The 19,750-nt window shown below is 42.1% G+C and overlaps 1 protein-coding gene across 4 annotated transcripts in view; it reads right to left on the reverse strand.

Moving 5' to 3' along the window:
* SMYD3 (SET and MYND domain containing 3) overlaps positions 1-19,750 on the reverse strand; it is a 551,565-nt gene that overhangs the window by 6,731 nt on the left and 525,084 nt on the right. For 3 of the 4 annotated variants that reach the window (XM_084828282.1, XM_084828281.1, XM_084828283.1), the window contains one exon: positions 2,809-2,917. In XM_084828282.1, the coding sequence (XP_084684408.1) occupies positions 2,809-2,917 (109 nt within the window). Of the gene's footprint in view, positions 1-2,808; positions 2,918-11,014; positions 11,041-19,750 lie in introns of those variants that run through there. The other variant, XM_084828291.1, reaches the window with a different exon arrangement.

Below are 19,750 nucleotides of genomic sequence, written 5' to 3' on the forward strand. Positions count from 1 at the left end.
GTTGGGAAAGGCTGCAATAAATCTTTGTTTATTATAATTCAGCACAAAGAAGCTTTTTAGATAACGGGGAAGCTGGCTCCCTAGTTTGTGACTCTGGGCTATTAGTATTACCCTAATAGTAGGGTAATATTAATAAAAGTATTACCCCACTTTTATGCTTCTGATTTGTTCTAACATGCATTTATTGTGCGTTTGAGTGTACACCTAACCCCGCCCCCTTTAAGTATGTATGTTGAAATGAAATCATGATTACCATTAGTTAATCAGTACACCATCTACTGATATCATCAACAAATGTGCATGTGTCAACTCACAGGATTCCTCTAGTAATACAGTAAGGTTCAGGCACTCCATTCTTCCCATTTGGATCTGGGTACATGGAGGGTAAGTGGTAAGCAAGCTTAATTTCTAACATTGCACAACATCCTTACTGATCACAGGGTACATCCATTAAGGTATCAGCCTTAGCTTCCAATGTCCTGGCTTTGTGGAGCTTCAGTGAACATGCAACTCTTGTCTTAAACCGGCAGGATTTTTTGGTAATTGAATATGTACAAAGGTTAAACAGAAAACGCACATGCAGTGATTGAGACATTGAGCTAAATGTTACAATGGCATACAGAAGCCATAACACAGAAGTTGCTTCTGTCTTCCTCCATGTGATGAAGATTCATAGTTATTGTTGAACTCTAGAACCAATGGCTCTCCTGTGATTTAAGGAATTAGGGTTTTTTTTAATGAGAAACTATCCTTAGCACACAAATATGCCCAAGAATATAGAGCCTCATTAGATAATTGGCATGAATGTGTCTCTGAATACAAATAAAAGCCCAGCACTTTCACTTGTGTCTGATTTGCATTGGGATTGGACAGAGTACCTAACATCAGAGATGCATGTAACAGTATGCAAATATGCTGCTATACCACTCAGTCAAGATGAAAGGCAGAAGCAAGCTCCATCATGCTGATGTGCTACAAAGCGAAGAGCAGGGTATTGGGAAAATCACTCCTGTTTCTCCTTTGTCCCTTGATTAAAGCGAATGCCTGTTAGAGATGGCAAAGGAAGGACAAATGCCTAGAAAGCCACATTCATTTGACTTTCATCACACATGTAGTTAATAATGCACGGGGTAAGCTGGAAAGAATCAGTTCAAATGAAGCAGAGTCAGAAAGAGCCAGGCATCATTCTGGTGCAGAAGGGATTTATATTTATGTTCCTTTGTTTTTCTCAGTAGAGGATTGATACAGATAGAATAGATGCCAGGATGTAAGCTCTCAATTTATCAGCAGAGTATTTAATGTATTCTTATCAAATTGCATTTACTAAGAACCAATCTTTATAGATCATGTGGTTCAGTTCTTGCAGGCTAGATCCCTTCCTGATTTGCTAGCTTTCTATGTGCAGCCTGCAGAGAGGTTGTGTTCTTGTTTGACATGTTTCTTTAAATTTAAAAAAAGAAATCTGTACCTCCTCTATTTTGTACCACCTAAATAATATTTGGAAGTTGTAGGGGAAAGAGATATATGAAATAGAGGACCATTTCCCTGTGTGTGTGTGTGCGCGTGCACATGCGCGTGCATGCGTGTGTTGCTGCAGGGTAGCAACAGGAGAAAACCATGGGAACCTGTGTGGTTGTGTTGTTATTCAAGATTTCTGAAATTAACATTTCTGAGAGCAACATCTGGCTCGGGGTTTAGCTAGCTGTTTTCATCTGTGATGGTGAGCCACCTTGTGAGCCCTATGAAGGACTGAAAGGTGGGATAGAAATATTTTAATAAAAAACAAGTAAATAAAAACATGGCATTACACACAGTCCAATATCTTCTGTACGAGTGATTCTAAAATGGCAAGACTGAGTTGTAGAAATATTGTGGGTGGCACACTGTAGGATTTGGGCACTATTATTTGTTTATTTAATTTAAAACATTTTACCCCACCTTTTCTCCTAGGATTCCAAGGTGGCTAACAACAATAATAACAACTTAAAAATAACAAAAATAATTAAGGAATTACATGCCCATTGTCTTCCTAAAAAAGGTCTTTACTAGCTTCTGGAAGGTCACCAATGAGGAAGTGAGATGAGCATCCTTCCGCTCACAATAACTTTCACAAGACACTGAATTACAAACCAGAATTCACTGTACACAGTTCCAAAGGACAGACCTTTAAAATGGAGGCTTGATAAGTTTCAACTCAAATATATCAGTTGAGGATCTTATTTTAAGCATCAGCCGTCACTGACATCAACCTACCCCTTTAAGATTTTATTTTTCCATTTTTATGTCAAAACCCCAGTCTACATGTTTCAGATGGGTTTCATACCTCTTACTAAAATGACATGTCTTGCCTATGACCACCGACACATATGTTTTCATCTACTCCTTATCTTACCTTCCCCACTCTGCTAGATGCAGAACATGATCAATATTTAAATAGGAGGATGAGGAACAGACTAAGGCACTGAAATAGTATTTCGTTCATCCAACTTAATAGCTATTTGCCATTCAAGGTTAGGGGGTGATTAATGACACTCCCCAGCTACTGAACGGTAATTACCAACATAACTGATATTAAAGGAAGTCACCCCTGGAAACTATGTAAGCAGCAATGACCCATCACCTTACTTTGCAACTATTGCCTAAGGAGCTGGTGTAGATAAAAAAGAGGAGGGGTACCGGCAGAAGACATTTAAAAAGGGGTGAGCTAGAAGGTGTGGAAAATACTTGGGAAGATGACAGTGGATTGGGAAAGATGATTAAGAGGACAAGGAAAGGGAAAATGGCAGAAACATTGTGTGCAAAACTGACCTGCTTCAAGGTTTCCAGAGCCTGAGAAAACATGTTCTGGCTGTACTGCAGTTTGGCCACTCTCATCATCTGCACAGCCCTCAAAGGATGGAAGCCGGAATAATAAAACCTGGAAGCATGGAAGGGATAAAAATCATTGCATCTTTGTCAGCTCTCACCTTCACAGTTCTGGCCTCAGTGGAGGGCTATTAGGGTGGGTCTGCAAAGCCGCTGTGAATTTTAATGAGGCATTCAGAGGAAAATTAGCTACACTGTGGAGGAGTGTGAAATACTGAGGAGAATTAACAAATTATTGTTTTCTGTCTCTATAGAATGGCTTTTACATTATCCTGTTAAAAAGTGACAGGGATGGGATTAATCCACACACTCCAGCTAGGCCATACAATAGCTCCGACTGCATTTGGTGTGAAACAAAGAGACTTCCAGACTCAGTAGCACTGGGCAATTTCATTTGCACCAGAGATTTTTCAGTGTGGAGCCTGAGTCTCTATTCTTTTGCAGAGACTGGTGCAGGAGTCGAGGCACTTTCGGGGAAGCATGCCCAGAGCTTTGACTCAGAGGGTGACTTCAGGCTTACATTTCCTAAGTCATGCTTTGAAACACAAAATGTGTGAGCGGATATAGTTTTGCAATGTCTAAACGAGGCTTCCTCAACCTGGGACTACAACTGGATGGCCATGCTGATTGGGGATGATGGGATATGTAGTACAACAGATCTGGAGGGCCATTAAGGGCCATCAAACCCAAGCGAACTGGTCTAAGCCATCAGACCTAAGCAAACTGACCCAAGAAAGCTGGTACAGCAGAGTGGCTGAGAGTGTTAGCCAGGAAGCCCCCAGGCTAAATCTTACCTCAGCCGTAAATCCAGTGATTAGCTTGAGACAAACTACTATTTCTCAGCCTTCCATTTATCATATGGGCACAGTAATACCGGCCAACCTTACAGGGGCACTGTTAGGATCCCTCGATAATGAACATCGAACAGCTACTGGATAAAATGTCAATGACACCACTAAGAACAAGAACTATAAGGTAAGATGTTCATCTTTATCTGTTTTCTGGGTCCTCTGGCTACGCAATTTCATTCTGGGAAAATATACTGAAGCAAACCTGAGCAAGTATTTGTGCATACTTTTGCTTCTGGCAACGCTTTAAAAGCATAGAGGTCCAGGATGGCTGTAACAATTTATGCTTTCCTTCCCACTAATTTGATGAGTTCAGTACTCCCTATTAACTGCACTGCCATTAGTACTGATTTATGCTCACGCAGAGATGAAGACTGAGCTAGGCTGCTTGTTTGCAGCAGAAGGAACACATGTAATGCCCTGGTGTCACTAATTACCTGCAATATGTACTGGAAATGTCAGTGTTTTAAAGTCAATCACTCGGTCCTTGCAAGATTTGTACAGTGGTCTGAACTATTCAGGATCAGTGTCATTCAGCAAAGGAAAACAACACATTTGACCAAACATTAATCAATTCTTCTTGGCAACTCTTCATGCAATTTTACCCCCTGAAAGATCTTCGAAGTTGTCTAGTCAGAGCAGCGGAAAGACGATAAGATACAAACTCTACTGTTATCAGTCCTGCCCCCCCCATTTTTTTACAAAACTGAATAGTAACCATTGGCCCATGTCAACGTAATATCAATGGTCTATACCTCTGTAGTTTTATTTCTACATATAGAGGGGACTGATGTATACATAGGAAGGGGGCTGAAGTCAACAGATCAGCATGAGGTGATTTCCCCTCCATATTTACATGGTAGAATGCTCTTTTGAATGATAAATGAGCAATGTGTTCTAAGGTCACATTAACAACTTTTTCAAATATTCTTGCTTTCTAGCTTTTTCATGATACGACACCTTGTGATTTTTCATTTTACCCCGTGGAAAGGCTTTCACTGTTTCAACCTGATCCGCACATGCATGTCTGTCACTTGAGAACTGCAGCATTAAGTACTGACTTATTTATTTTTAATCTGTCTGTCTGTCTGTCTGTCTGTCTATCTATCTATCATATTTCTATACCATCCAATAGCTGAAGCTCTCTGGGCGGTTCACAACAATTAAAACCATAAAATACAGCACAATAGAACATAACACTTTTAAAAGTTTAAAACTATAGTATAAAACCAAAGTAAAAAAGATTTAAAAATACAATTAACACATTTTTTAAAAAAAACAGAAACTGAAAGACTAAAATGCCTTGGAAAAAAAGGTCTTCACCTGGTGCTGAAAAGACCACAATGTATGTGCCAGGTGAGTGTCACTGGGAAGCTCATTCCACAGCCAGGGTGTCACAGTGGAAAAGGCCTTCTCCTTAGTAGCCACCCGCCTCACCTCATTTGACTTGCATGACTCAATGATCTACCACAGACTAAATGCCATAGATATAATTTTTATATGACCTCACAGTCACCTTGTGAACCCAATGGATGGAAAGGTAAGATAGTAATGGGGAAGAAAATGAATACATAAAATCATCCCAAATATAGTGGCTATGGCTGCATGTCACAACAAGCCAGGGCTGGAAAGGCCGGGAAACCCAACAATCCTATGTCTCCAAGATGCTGTCTAGGGGACATAAGATTGCTCCTTAAGACCTTTTTGTTCTCCCAGGCTTTCAAAGTGTTTTTAAGCATTTTAGTAATTTTAGTGTTTAATTTTTATTATTTTAGTCCCTGCAATGTGGTTTTACACCGCAGACGGTGACTGTAGCCATGAAATTAAAAGATGCTTGCTCCTTGGGAGGAAAGCTATGGCCAACCTAGACAGCATAGTAAGAAGCAGAGACATCACCTTGCCGACAAAGGTCCGTCTAATCAAAGCTATGGTTTTCCCAGTAGTAATGTATGGCTGTGAGAGCTGGACTATAAGGAAGGCTGAGCGCCGAAGAATTGATGCTTTCGAACTGTGGTGCTGGAGAAGACTCTTACGAGTCCCCTGGACTGCAAGGAGGTCCAATCAGTCCATCCTAAAGGAAATCAACCCTGAGTGCTCATTGGAAGGACAGATAATGAAGCTGAAGCTCCAATATTTTGGCCACCTAATGCGAAGAGAAAACTCCCTGGAAAAGACCCTGATGCTGGGAAAGACTGAAGGCAAAAGGAGAAGGGGACGGCAGAGGATGAGATGGCTAGATAGCATCACGGATGCAATGAATATGAACTTGAGCACGCTCCGGGAGAGAGCGCAGGACAGGAAGGCCTGGCGTGCTATGGTCCATGGGGTCACGAAGAGTCGGACACGACTGAACGACTGAACAACAACAACAATGTGGTTTTAACTTTTATATCTGACCATCATTTTAGTTGTGTTGACATCTTTATTCGTTTTATAATTGCGGATTGTTTTTATTGGGGTTCTATTTGCATTTTTTGAGTTGTTATTATGTTTTGAGCAATGCCTATAGAAATGTATTTATACAACATTGAATTAATTAAATAAATACATTTGCAGCCTCTTCCAGCGCCTCAGAGAAAGCAGAACAGTTGTCTGTATGGCTTCTCCTAGTTTACTGAAACTCATGTGGCCAGCTGGCTGAGCAAGAAGGCACCAGAAATAACAGTGGCTGCTGCAAGGAAGGGAAAGAAAGTAGCACAGCATGGCACCGTGTGGACTCTTTCCCCAGCAGTGGGGATTGGACCTTTGCCTGCTTTGCCGGTCTGCCGGCTCCAATGGGTTGCTACTACTGAAGCAGTAATTTCATCATGCAGAGTCCCTCCCTTACTCCCACAACAGTTCTACTGAGACCTGTTTAATAACTGCATCCAATTCCTAAGGTAATCAGAGGCTGTGAAGATTTAGGATTATGGTATATGATACCAGAGGAAGCAGTGAGTAATTAAGCAATGTCAGGCAGACAACCCAAACCACTCACTGCCATAAACTAAAGAGAGGGGAAATTTAAGAGGAGAAGGTAAAGGAAGCAAGCATGAAACTGAGAGCACTGAGTACATAAATATTTACAAAGCTATTTTATTGAGCTAATTTATGTACTGGTCTTACACATGTGTTTAGTTGCTTTTCACAAGCTTTAAAGCTGACATGTAATATAGCTGTTTAGTATTGTTTTCTGTAATAAATCTGTACAATTACTGGAACATCTTTTGTGTAGGTACATGTGCTGGAGAACCTTTTTCGGAGAATTTGTACAATAGGCAGTCTTTGGGGACAGATTTGAGGGGGAACAGGAAGAGTGCTACCATTTGGTTCCATTTATCTTCAGGGCTCTACTATAAAAAATGAGGCAATACAGTAACTAGTAAGTTTAGAGGGATGGAAGAGTGGCTGGTACCCAAGGCCAATGGGGTTGGGCTGTTGCACAGACCCAGGTCTGTTAAGGGTCCCACTCACCAATCAGAGAGTTGCCATTCCAGTTCTCACTTAGCACAGGGCCCAGCTAGAGTGGAGGGGAAAAGTGCGACCTCCAGTTTGACTGGGCCCCACACCAAGAGCTCTCCTTCTAAGAACATAAGAACATAAGAAGAGCCATGCTGGATCAGATGAAGGGTCCATCTAGTCCAGCATTCTGTTCACACAGTGGCCACCCAGCTGTCAACAGGAAACCCACAAGCAAGACATGAGTGCAACAGCACCCTCCTGCCCATGTTCCCCAGCAACTGGTGTACATAGGATTTACATACCCTACCCCAAGAGACTTGTGACAGCACAAGAGAATAAAGTTTTCCATTACAATTCAAGTTTGACCCAGTCAGGTCAGAGGCAGTGTGCATTGTCTTAAACCTTGGTGAGCCTTGTGCAAGGTAAGAGCATAGTCCAGATTCCCTTGCATTGTCACAAGGGTTTCTAGAGTATCTTCTCCCTGTGGAGTCCAGCAACAGATTCTAGGGATAGTTTCTTCATTTAATATACAGACCCATATAATCCATGGATATGTAGTAGCCATTCAGGAGCTGTTCTTCAGTTATGTAACTTTCTTCTCATGGATGCTAGCCAGAACCATATCCAATCATGCCAGAGTAAAGCCATTCTATGTGAGCAAACATTTGGTGGATCAATTAGAGCAGGGTTATTTAAACTTATATTCTAATCTGCTTATTCAAACTTATTGGGCAGTATCCAATGCTGCCAGCTCTAAACACAGCAGTATTGTACAGTGGCAGTATTGGATGCTGTCAATTATGTGTTATTCTTCCTTTTTCACGAAGTATTGTTATACATCTGAGTCTCAAACATTAGAGTTGCAGTGAACTCTGAACTGGCCAGGGAGAGAGGATTCAGACATTAGATTTTAGGTGCTGGTTCCCTCACCACCCACCCACCCATGTTGACCTTTCAGGGTCTGACCCAATCTGAAATTAACCTTTACAGACCCAATGTCCCCAGACCCTTCCATAGCATTTGGGTAGCAAAATGGGCACTCCATGCCATCCTGTCTCTTTGGAAGGCTTACCAAATGCCAGGTGAGGTGGCAGGAAGTATTGTTTTCTATGGGGAGACATCCCACAGCATGGACTAAGTTCCAGGACACAGGTGCACATGGTGTTGGCACCATCCAAGAATGCTATAATAGGAAATGTAGTTCCCATTGTTCTCAGCATCCCTGAATGTTGTTGAAACCCTCCTGCATAACAGTGTACAGAACTTCAGTTTTGTCTGCAGTACTCCTGAAGCAGTTTTGAGAGAAAACAAGTTGCTTGTTGTTGTTGTTGTTCAGTCGTTCAGTCGTGTCCGACTCTTCGTGACCCCATGGACCATAGCGTGCCAGGCCTTCCTGTCCTGCGCTCTCTCCCAGAGTGTGCTCAAGTTCATATTCATTGCATCGGTGATGCTATCTAGCCATCTCATCCTCTGCCGTCCCCTTTTGCTTTTGCCTTCAGTCTTTCCCAGCATCAGGGTCTTTTCCAGAGACTTTTCTCTTCGCATTAGGTGGCCAAAATATTGGAGCTTCAGCTTCAGTATCTGTCCTTCCAATGAGCACTCAGGGTTGATTTCCTTTAGGATGGACTGATTGGACCTCCTTGCAGTCCAGGGGACTCGTAAGAGTCTTCTCCAGCACCACAGTTCGAAAGCATCAATTCTTCGGCGCTCAGCCTTCCTTATAGTCCAGCTCTCACAGCCATACATTACTAATGGGAAAACCATAGCTTTGATTTGACGGACCTTTGTCAGAAAGGTGATGTCTCTGCTTCTTACTATGCTGTCTAGGTTTGCCATAGCTTTCCTCCCAAGGAGCAAGCATCTTTTAATTTCATGGCTACAGTCACCGTCTGCGGTGATCTTGGAGCCCAAGAAAAGAAAGTAAAATCTGTCACTGCTTCCATTTCTTCCCCTTCTATATGCCAGGAAGGGATGGGGCCAGATGCCATGATCTTCGTTTTTTTAATGTTGACTTTCAAACCAGCTTTTGCACTCTCCTCTTTCACCCTCAACAAGAGGCTCTTTAGATCCTCTTCGCTTTCTGCCATGAGGGTGGTATGGTCTGCATATCGGAGGTTGTTGATAATTCTCCTGGCAATCTTAATTCCGACCTGTGATTCATCCAACCCGGCGTTTCTCATGATGTACTCTGCATATAAGTTAAATAAGCAGGGCGACAATATGCAGACTTGTCGTACTCCTTTCCCAATTTTGAACCACTCGGTTGTTCCATGTCTGGTTAATTCCGCCTTTCTCTAACATAAGTAGCACAAGTTGTTTCCTGAGTCAGAAAACCCAGGAGCCCAGGTTTGCCTCCTGACCCTGTATACACATGAGTTTGTTATCTATTTGTTTTTATTTTAAAACATTATAACATTTATTTTAAAACACTATCTTTCCTCCTAGGAGCTATAGGAGCTCATAAATGTATTAAAATATCCTTACAATTTAAAACAAAACCACTAAATATTAAAACATGGTTTCATTTTCAGTGTATTATAAAGCATTGACTACATTGCAGACAGGGATTCAACATATCTTGGAAAAACATGTTCTCCAAACACTAAAACACACATACACACACTTTATTTTTTATCCATACAATTATTTTAGACATCATTTTGTAAAACAAGAAACTGGATTGTGTATTTTCCTAGATAATCTCCTGTGGCAATTAATATTACTAGCTGGTTTGGTTTTGGTTTTAGTTTTGGAAGAATTTGTTAATTTATTTAGTTTGAAATGCAATTCTCATTCATTCATTTTCTTGAGCATCCTGTGTATTTTCATATTATAAGGGAGTTATAAGAGAGTTATTTTCATGTTATAAGGAGACTCAAGCTTTCTAGGTAGGGAATAGATATTTTTAAAGTCCTGCATCTCAGAGTACTCCTCTCAGAACCTTCCCTTTTTTTCACTTTCCAAGCTAAGTAATTATATTTATTTATTTATTTATTGCATTTATACCCCGCCTTTCTCCCTCTCGCAAGGAACTCAAGGCGGCTTACATTCTCCTCCTCCTCACCGTTGTATCCTCACAACAACAACCCTGTGAGGTAGGTTGGGCTGAGAGTGTGTGACTGGCCCAAAGTCACCCAGTGAGCTTCCATGGCCAAGTGGGGACTAGAACCCGGATCTCCCGGCTCCCAGTCCGTCACTCTCACCACTACACTACACTGGCTATAATAAAATTATCGTTTTATTCTTCCTCTCATGAGTTCAGATTAAAAATGTAATACAGAGTAAAGAAAATGACGATCATTCCCAGTTCCTCACAATTTAAAATAGGTTAATTGATGCGTGCTATTCTCTCTAAATCCATTTGCAAAGTAATATTTGCACCTCCACCTTCAGCCTGATAGAATTTCACATGATTTGGAAGCCTTGAAATCACTGTCTATAATGAAAGGAAAAAATGTTAGATGACCCCGGTGTCACAGAGACTGTGAAGGTTTGAATACATATACCTCACTAAAAATTAAGGAAAGCAAATGAAGAGGCATATAGCAGGGTATTTTTTTCTCTATTGCAGCCAGTGATAGCAGACTTCAGGAAGTATGGCGAGTGTATGGAGTATAATGATGTCATCATCAGTTTAGTCAGAAAGAGGTGGATACTGCTCCAGTTAATGAGATTATTCTTGGGAAATGATGTGGCAATTTTGTTCCTATTGTCAGTTCATGTTCCACCATACAATAGCATTCTTTCTTCACATCACGGGCCCATGCATCAGTTTGTAGAATCTTTCTGTACTCTCTGCTTCAAACATGGTTGATTGCACATGGCTCCATTCATAAACATAAAGTTTTATCCGACAATTTATTGGAATGCCTGGAGCTTCTAAAAACTGACAAGTAAAAAACATCAAATGGTGAGGCACAAAGTAAGTTAAGGTGAGATGCACAATAGTGCCAGTGCTTGAATTACATGGGGGTCATGGAACACTGTCCCCCGACCTTTTATGATGACCCCGTTAGCTACTGCTTTAGAAGTTTACAGTAGGGCCAACAATTTTATTAAAATAGATTAGGGTTTCATTAAGGGCACCCTACTCTTCCCCCTCCTAGTTCAAGTTCTATCCTCCACCTGGATTGTACAGTCCCTATTGAGCAATGGGTTTTCTTGGCCCCACATCTGCAGGCATAATGTAAAAAGGAGAGTGGATTATATGTATGTACATCTGATCCCTGTGATCCCTCCACCATTTCTTTTGACATATATAGATGGATCTCAGAAATCAAGCCAACACATCTAGATTTTGAATCAAGTTTGGAATATTTCAAAAGAGTACAAACTATTGTTAGTTTTGCTACACTGGCATATCAGTCTTTAAGATGGTCCACAGCAACTGCTACCTGCCTGTTACAGTGCTACACCAACCTGTGTTACTCTCATATTGCTGGTATATAGGATATCATGTATGAAGGGTACCAGGCATAAGGCTTTACATTCTGTCCCACAAAATTTGGTACATCAAGTATTATTGCCATTCCAATTCCACAGGCTTAAGGGGCAGTTCTAGCGTAACAACTGGCATCACCACAGCGGATAAAGAGCAGCCTTACACAATTACTCTGGTGTCTTACATGGTGACATAGCATATTACACCACTAAATCTAGGTTGGGGCATGCTAGTTTAAAATGGGATCAGATTCAGGGGGAAAAGACTAAAGAAAGATAAAAGAAAACATGGGAAAGGAAGAAAGCAAAGAAAAAGGAAGATGTACACTAGCAACAATGTAATTTTGTAACAATAACTTTGGCATTCATTATGTTCTCTGACAGCAAATCAATGCCTGCCTACTGCTAGGAGACATCCATACTCAATTCTAACTGTGTTATTTGTTGTTCAGTCGTTAAGTCGTGTCCGACTCTTCGTGACCCCATGAACTATAGCATGCCAGGCCTTCCTGTCCTCCGCTCTCTCCTGGAGTGTACTCAAGTTCATATTCATTGCATCGGTGATGCTATCTAGCCATCTCATCCTCTGCCGTCCCCTTCTCCTTTTGCCTTCAATCTTTCCCAGCATCAGGGTCTTTTCCAGGAAGTTTTCTCTTCGCATTAGGTGGCCAAAATAGTTGAGCTTCAGCTCCAGTATCTGTCCTTCCAATGAGTACTCAGGGTTGATTTCCTTTAGGATTGACTGATTGGACCTCCTTGCAGTCCAGGGGACTCGTAAGAGTCTTCTCCAGCACCACAGTTCAAAAGCATCAATTCTTCGGCACCCAGCCTTCCTTATAGTCCAGCTCTCACAGCCATACGTTGCTACTGGGAAAACCATAGCTTTGATTGTACGAATCTTTGTCGGCAAGGTGATGTCTCTGCTTCTTACTATGCTGTCTAGGTTGGCCATAGCTTTCCTCCCAAGGAGCAAGCGTCTTTTAATTTCATGGCTACAGTCACCATCTGTGGTGATCTTGGAGCCCAAGAAAATAAAATCTGTCAGTGCTTCCATTTCTTCCACTTCTATATGCCAGGAAGGGATGGGGCCAGATGCCATGATCTTCGTTTTTTTAATGTTGACTTTCAAACCAGCTTTTGCACTCTCCGCTTTGCGCTTTCACCCTCAACAAGAGGCTCTTTAGATCCTCTTCGCTTTCTGCCATTAGGGTTGTATCGTCTGCATATCTGAGGTTGTTGATAATTCTCCCGGCAATCTTAATTCCGACCTGTGATTCATCCAACCCGGCATTTCTCATGATGTACTCTGCATATAAGTTAAATAAGCAGGGTGACAATATGCAGCCTTGTCGTACTCCTTTCCCAATTTTGAACCACTCGGTTGTTCCATGTCCGGTTCTTACTGTTGCTTCTTGTCCCTCGTACAGGTTTCTCAGGAGACAGGTAAGGTGGTCTGGTACACCCATCTCTTTAAGAATTTGTCACAGTTTGTTGTGATCTACACAATCAAAGGCTTTAGCGTAGTCAATGAAGCAGAAAGAGACGTTTTTCTGGAATTCTCTTGCTTTCTCCATGATCCAGCAAATGTTGTCGATTTGATCTCTAGTTCTTCTGCCTCTTCGAAACCCAGCTTGTACTTCCGGTAGTTCTCGGTTCACATGCTGCTGAAGCCTACCTTGTAGGAATTTGAGCATAACCTTGCTGGCAGGTGAAATGAGCGCAATTGTACGGTAGTTTGAACACTCTTTGGCATTGCCCTTCTTTGGAATTGGAATGTAAACTGACCTTTTCCAGTCTTGTGGCCACTGTTGAGTGTTCCAAATTTGTTGGCATATTGAGTGCAGCTCTTTAACAGCATCATCTTTTAAGATTTTAAATAGCTCAGCTGGAATACTGTCATCTCCGCTAGCTTTGTTGTTACTAATGCTTCCTAAGGCCCACTTGACTTCACTCTCGAGGATGTCCGGCTCAAGTTCAGTGACCGCACTATCATGGCTATCAGGGACATTCAGATCTTTCCTGTATAGTTCTTCTGTGTATTCTTTCCACCTCTTCTTAATCTCGTCTGCTTCTGTTAGGTCCCTTCCTTCTTTGTCCTTTATCATGCCTGTCTTTGCACAAAACGTTCCCTTGAGATCTCCGATTTTCTTGAAGAGATCTCTAGTCTTTCCCATTCTGCTGTTTTCCTCGATTTCTTTGCATTGTTCATTTAAGAAGGCCTTCTTGTCTCTCCTTGCTATTCTCTGGAACGCTGCATTCAGTTGGATATATCTTCCCCTTTCTCCCTTGCTTTTTACTTCCCTTCTTTCCTCAGCTACTTGCAAAGCCTCATCAGACAGCCACTTAGCTTTCTTGCATTTCTTTTTCTTTGGGATGGATTTCGTTGCTGCCTCCTGAACAATGTTACGGACCTCCGTCCATAGTTCCTCAGGCACTCTGTCTATCAGGTCTAATCCCTGAAATCTATTCCTCACCTCCACTGAATATTCATAAGGGATATGATTTAGGTCATACCTGAATGGTTTAGTGGTTTTCCCTACATTCTTCAATTTAAGCCGAAATTTTGCAATAAGAAGCTCATGATCTCAGCCACAGTCAGCTCCAGGTCTTGTTTTTACTGACTGTATAGAGCTTCTCCATCTTTGGCTGCAAAGGACATAATCAATCTGATTTCGATATTGACCATCTGGTGATGTCCATGTGTAGAGTCGCCTCTTGTGCTGTTGGAAACGCTGATCAGAGCGTTTGCTATGATCAGCGTGTTCTCTTGACAAAACTCTATTAGCCTTTGTCCTGCTTCATTTTGTACACCAAGGCCATGCTTGCCTGTTAACCCAGTGATTTCTTGACTTCCCACTTTAGCATTCCAATCCCCTATGATGAAGAGGACATCTTTTTTTGGTGTTAGTTCTAGAAAGTGTTGTAGGTCTTCATAGAACCGATCAACCTCAGCTTCTTCGGCCTCAGTGGCTGGGGCATAGACTTGAATGTGATGTTGAATGGTTTGCCTTGGATTCGTACTGAGATCATGCTATCGTTTTTGAGATTGTACCCCAGTACTGCTTTTCCCACCCTTTTGTTGACTATGAGTGCTACTCCATTTCTTCTAAGGGATTCTTGCCCACAGTAGTAGATATAATGGTCAGCTGAATTAAATTCGCCCATGCTTGTCCATTTTAGTTCGCTGGTTCTCAAGATGTCGATGTTCAATCTTGCCATCTCATGTTTGACCACCTCCAGCTTACCTTGATTCATTGATCTGACATTCCAGGTTCCTAAACAATATTGTTCTTTACAGCATCGGACTTTCTTTTCACCACCAGACACATCCACATCTGAGTGTCCTTTCGGCTTTGGCCCAGCCACTTCACTCTTTCTTGGAAATTCCCTCTGCTCTTCCCCAGTAGTATATTGGACACCTTCCGACCTGAGGGGCTCATCTTCCAGCGTCTTAGCTTTTAGCCTTGTGATACGTTCCATGGGGTTTTCTTGGCAGGAATCCTGGAGTGGGTTGCCATTTCCTTCTCCGTGGACCACATTTTGTCAGAACTCTCCGCCATGACCTGTCCATCTTGGGTGGCCCTGCACGGCATAGCTTATGGCTTCACTGAGTTACGCAAGCCCCTTCGCCACAACAAGGCATGTATAAGTGTGTTATACTCCTTGCAATTCCAAGAACAGCATTAGAAACAGACAGGGAAAACCCTTTTGAGAGTGGTCCATGTGTATAATTTTGGAAGCAATTGGTTATGGGTTAGCCTTTCCCTTTGTTTCTCAAATCGGTAATTAAATACAAGATGGCACAATTTGAAGCACATAGTGGAAAACACTGAATACATATGGACAGTGACTATCCAGCTGACCTTATATTTTAATAGGCAAAGCAAAAAGCGGATCGAATCAGCTGCAAGGGTTCTTGAAGCAGGATCAGTCTATACACTTCCAATTTAAATTATGCTTATTGGAGTTTGGGACATCATCATCATTTCATTACTATACTTCCCAATAGCCAAAGCTTTCTGGGTGGTTCACAACAATATGAAAGAATCTCTAAATTCTGAGCTGTAGAAATGGCTGCATTTTTCTCATACATTCCAAAAAAGAGCTTCAGGGAGCAATCTATGGCTGCTAGTCAGTGGCTAGATGGCCATAGGATACCTTGTTTTCTGGGAACCGACCTCAGAGCCCATGCTCTGAGGTTAGTTCCCAGAGAACTGACCTTCACCCCCTTCCGCACTGCCTCACAGGCAGCGTGGAGAGGCCCCGTGCTCCGTGCTCGCAAGAGGAGCGCAGAGTGGCCGAAACGAGGCATTCTGGGGAGGGGAGGGCGGAAATGGCTGTACGACACATCCAATGTGTTGTACAGCAGCCTCCTCCCCTGCTCTGCCCTCCCGCGGTTAGACAGCTGAAAGCAGCTGTCTAACCTCTCTCTCTCTCTCTCTCACACACACACACACACACACACACTCACACTCAAGAAAGAGTCATTTACTTCCCCCATTCAGACACAACAGCCAAACAGAGCACACACATACACAGCCAGTGCTGGCCCAAGACATTTTACATCCTGAGAGGGGTCAGCAAATGCCTCCCATTTCTCACTGGACCATCTGGGCCAGTCACTACCTCTCAGACTAACCTACCTCACAGGATTGTAATGAGGATAAAAATGGGGAGACCTTTAGTTCTTGAAGGCAAGGCAAAACATAAATATAATAAAATAAAGCAAATAATTATGTACTAGAAAAACACAATTGTCTTACAATATACTCATAATACTCCTCCCTACCATGTAAAAGGGCCATCTGTCCATTGCATCACTGGATACCAGTGGAGGCTGGTGGCTCCGATTTTGGTGGGGCTCTAAATCCGTTCTGGGTTTCAGTCAGAACCATCCAGAATTCTAAAGGAGCTATCTGAGGTACTGAACCTATTTTTGGGATATGGTTCAGCAGATCACATAGCTCCTTTAGAGTTCTGGCTGGTTCTGATTGAAACCCAAAATGGATTCACAGCCCCACCGAAATGGGAGCCACCAGCCTCCACTGCTGTTCACAGTCATATACATGCATGTGTAGCATAGACAATCATAGAATCATAGAATCATAGAATGGTAGGGTTGGAAGGGGCCTACAAGGCCATCGAGTCCAACCCCCTGCTCAATGCAGGAATCCAAGTCAGAGTATCCCCGACAAATGGCTGTCCAGCCTCGTCTTGAAGGCCTCCAGCGTGGGAGAGCCCACCACCTCCCCAGGTAATTGGTTCCATTGTCATATTGCTCTAACAGTCAGGAAGTTTTTCCTGATGTTCAGCCGGAAGATCTGATGCAACAAGATGCAACAAATACCCCACTTGGAAATATATCTTAAAAAGACCCTGAGGAGGGAGCCTGAAGACTCACACCAACTCTTATAACTCATATTAAACAGTCAACATTTGAAAAACATTCTTGTTTCTCATATGCCACAGCTATATGCCCCCATCTTCTGCATGAATGTCAACTCAAAGAAACTTTGCAAACAGCAAAACAACAAATAGTCTTGTGGCACCTTAAAGACTAACAAGTTTATTGTGGCTTAAGTTTTCATGGATTACAGCTCACTTCATCAAGTGCACATTTTCAGGTTTACATATAGTACATGGGGGTGGGGTTGTAAACAGTGAGATCTGAGGAAATTAAATGCAGAAAATATTTAATGAAGGAAAGTATCCTTCTTGTCATTAAATACTTCACAGCCCCCGCCCCCAACTGCATTTCCCTAAACAACAACAACCCAACCCACTAGCAGACTAGCTTGGAATATATTTTTGTGAACCACCCAGAGAGCTTCAGCTTTGGGCGGTACAGAAGAGAAATAAATAAATATCATGCACTTCTTTGCAAAGTTGAGGTAACCCATAGTCAGCCATAGTGCCCCCCCCCACACACACACATTAAGGGTATAATGGCATATTTATTTACATTGGCAGGTTATTGTTTTTTATGGTTACAAGCAGGAACAAAGCTCTCTTTTTTGCATAAAATAAGACTTGAGCTAGAAAGAACAGGAATTTTTGTCTTTCTTGCTACCTATTCTTTGGGGCTGGAAGTGCTACTGCCCAAACACAGCTACACTAAAATTCTGGATTTCTTAATTGTCTTCTCTGGGTGGCAATCAGTATTCCACAAAGGAAACCAAAATAAAAAGGGGGGATTCAAAATGAACCATAAAGTCCCTTCTGCAGACAGGTCTTCACACTATGCTGGTCTCTATGGCCAAATGTTGATCACAGCTGCAACTTCGCTCATTGGCTAAACATACTGAAAAGTGGCAGCAGGCTCAATTCCCACAAAATGATTGTCCAGTTTTCACAAAACCGTTGGAACGCGCCTGAACATTTTGCCTTATATTTCGCGTTCTACAATTCCTAAAGACTTTTTTATTTGAAAGCTGGGAATCTAAGCTAACTAGTGGGCACCCTGAGATACAGCCCTGGTAGCCCTGTGGTTAATCTGGCTATGGTGCTCCCTCTCCTTGCATCTTTATTAGTCCCAGATACAGAATGCTTGATTATGGCATCATCTATCTATCAATCTGGGGAAACCTAGATTCACATTCCGGAACAGCCATGACGTTCACGGCGTGACTTCGGGCCAGTCGCTATCTCCGCCTAGCCTACCTAAAAAGCGGATCATGTGCCATACCAATCCACAAGCTTACAACACTGACAAATACCGTTCCAGCAGATTATGTCATTGCGCCTGCTGGAGCCCCGCTCTCCACATTCCTGCCCCACCATGTCTAGGGTGGCCACTTCTAAACTGCCAAAAAAGAGGGCATGCATCACCAAATGAGAGAACAAAAGAGGACAGTTATTTGCATAAAATTTACATATGCTAATCTATTTGTAAGGATGCACCTTTAGGAAAAAAACATTATAATTTAAATAGAAATACAGTACACCTCACCACAGTGTGAAAGACTGTGATGTGTGTGCTTTCCTATTCAGTCTGCTGTTCAGGCTGATATGTAGATAGACAATAGTTATTATTATTCTTTATCTTTAAGCCAGACTTGGACTGGACAGCCCTTCAAACAGAGGACACCAAAACAGAGGACAATCCTCTGGCAGCCTTTCAAATAGAGGACTATCCTCTGTAAAAGAGGACACATGGCCACCCGAACACCACTGATCGCCCCCCCTCTTAGGGGAAGCCTCTCTAAGAGTTTCCAGGGTAAGGAGCGGTCTGGAAAGCCTTCATAACCTGAAGGAAGATCCCTTCGTTTCTTGTCACGACTTCACAATTAATATGAGCTCTTGAAGTTATTTACTCTAGTTGCCTGGTGGTTATGGTGGGATTATGTTGTGACTAATCTCCTGCCTCCCCTTCCCGAGTCATGCCTGTGTTCGTTCATCAATAAAGTTATCGTCTGTTCTTACCACAAGTATGGTCAGCTGCATGTTTCTGCCTAACAGTGTAAATACCAATATAATTTATTACTGAGGTGTTTCACTGAAGTAAGTAGTCATGCCCAGAATCTAAGAAGGCCTACTGGGATTTCTTAATTATAATAAATTAAGCCTTAAATATATTGCAATCTATTGGCATGGGAGGCTTATCAGGCTGCAAAAATATTTTGCCAGGTACAGTTGCTGACAGCTTTGATTTTATGAATAATTCAATGCATGCACTATTGGGGAAGGGAAAAATGCATTTACTCCTTTTCGTTTTGCACAAAATCAAACAAAATAGAAAAATATTAAATTACCTATCTTCTCCGAATCAAGTCACTGAATAGCAGTAAGAGAGCAGAGGTTGTCTATGCAGACGTTTTGATGTTCTGCCAAACCAAAGCTATAATATAATTTGCTTGAAAGGAAAAGTCAGGAAAATTACTTTTTGTCTATTGTTGTGCTGTTTTTGCAATATGCTGTTCTATATTCATTACTTTATATGCTTGCCAAGCCATGCAGCTTGGTTGACTTGTCATTTGTGGGCATCTCTGTGCTCATCCTTTGACTCTGAATGCTTAACACAGAAGAGAAAGTGTTATTACATTTAAATTTGTGAACAAGATGAAAACTGTACTTCTTGATTCCTGAATAAGTTAACCCTGCTTGTAGAATAACGCTTCTTTAGGCACTGCCATGCACCCAGAATCAGTCAACTGTCC

This window comes from Heloderma suspectum, chromosome 1 (genome assembly GCF_057233095.1).
Source record: "Heloderma suspectum isolate Gila_16-S chromosome 1, 16-S_ref, whole genome shotgun sequence".
Classification (NCBI taxonomy): Eukaryota; Metazoa; Chordata; class Lepidosauria; order Squamata; family Helodermatidae; genus Heloderma; species Heloderma suspectum.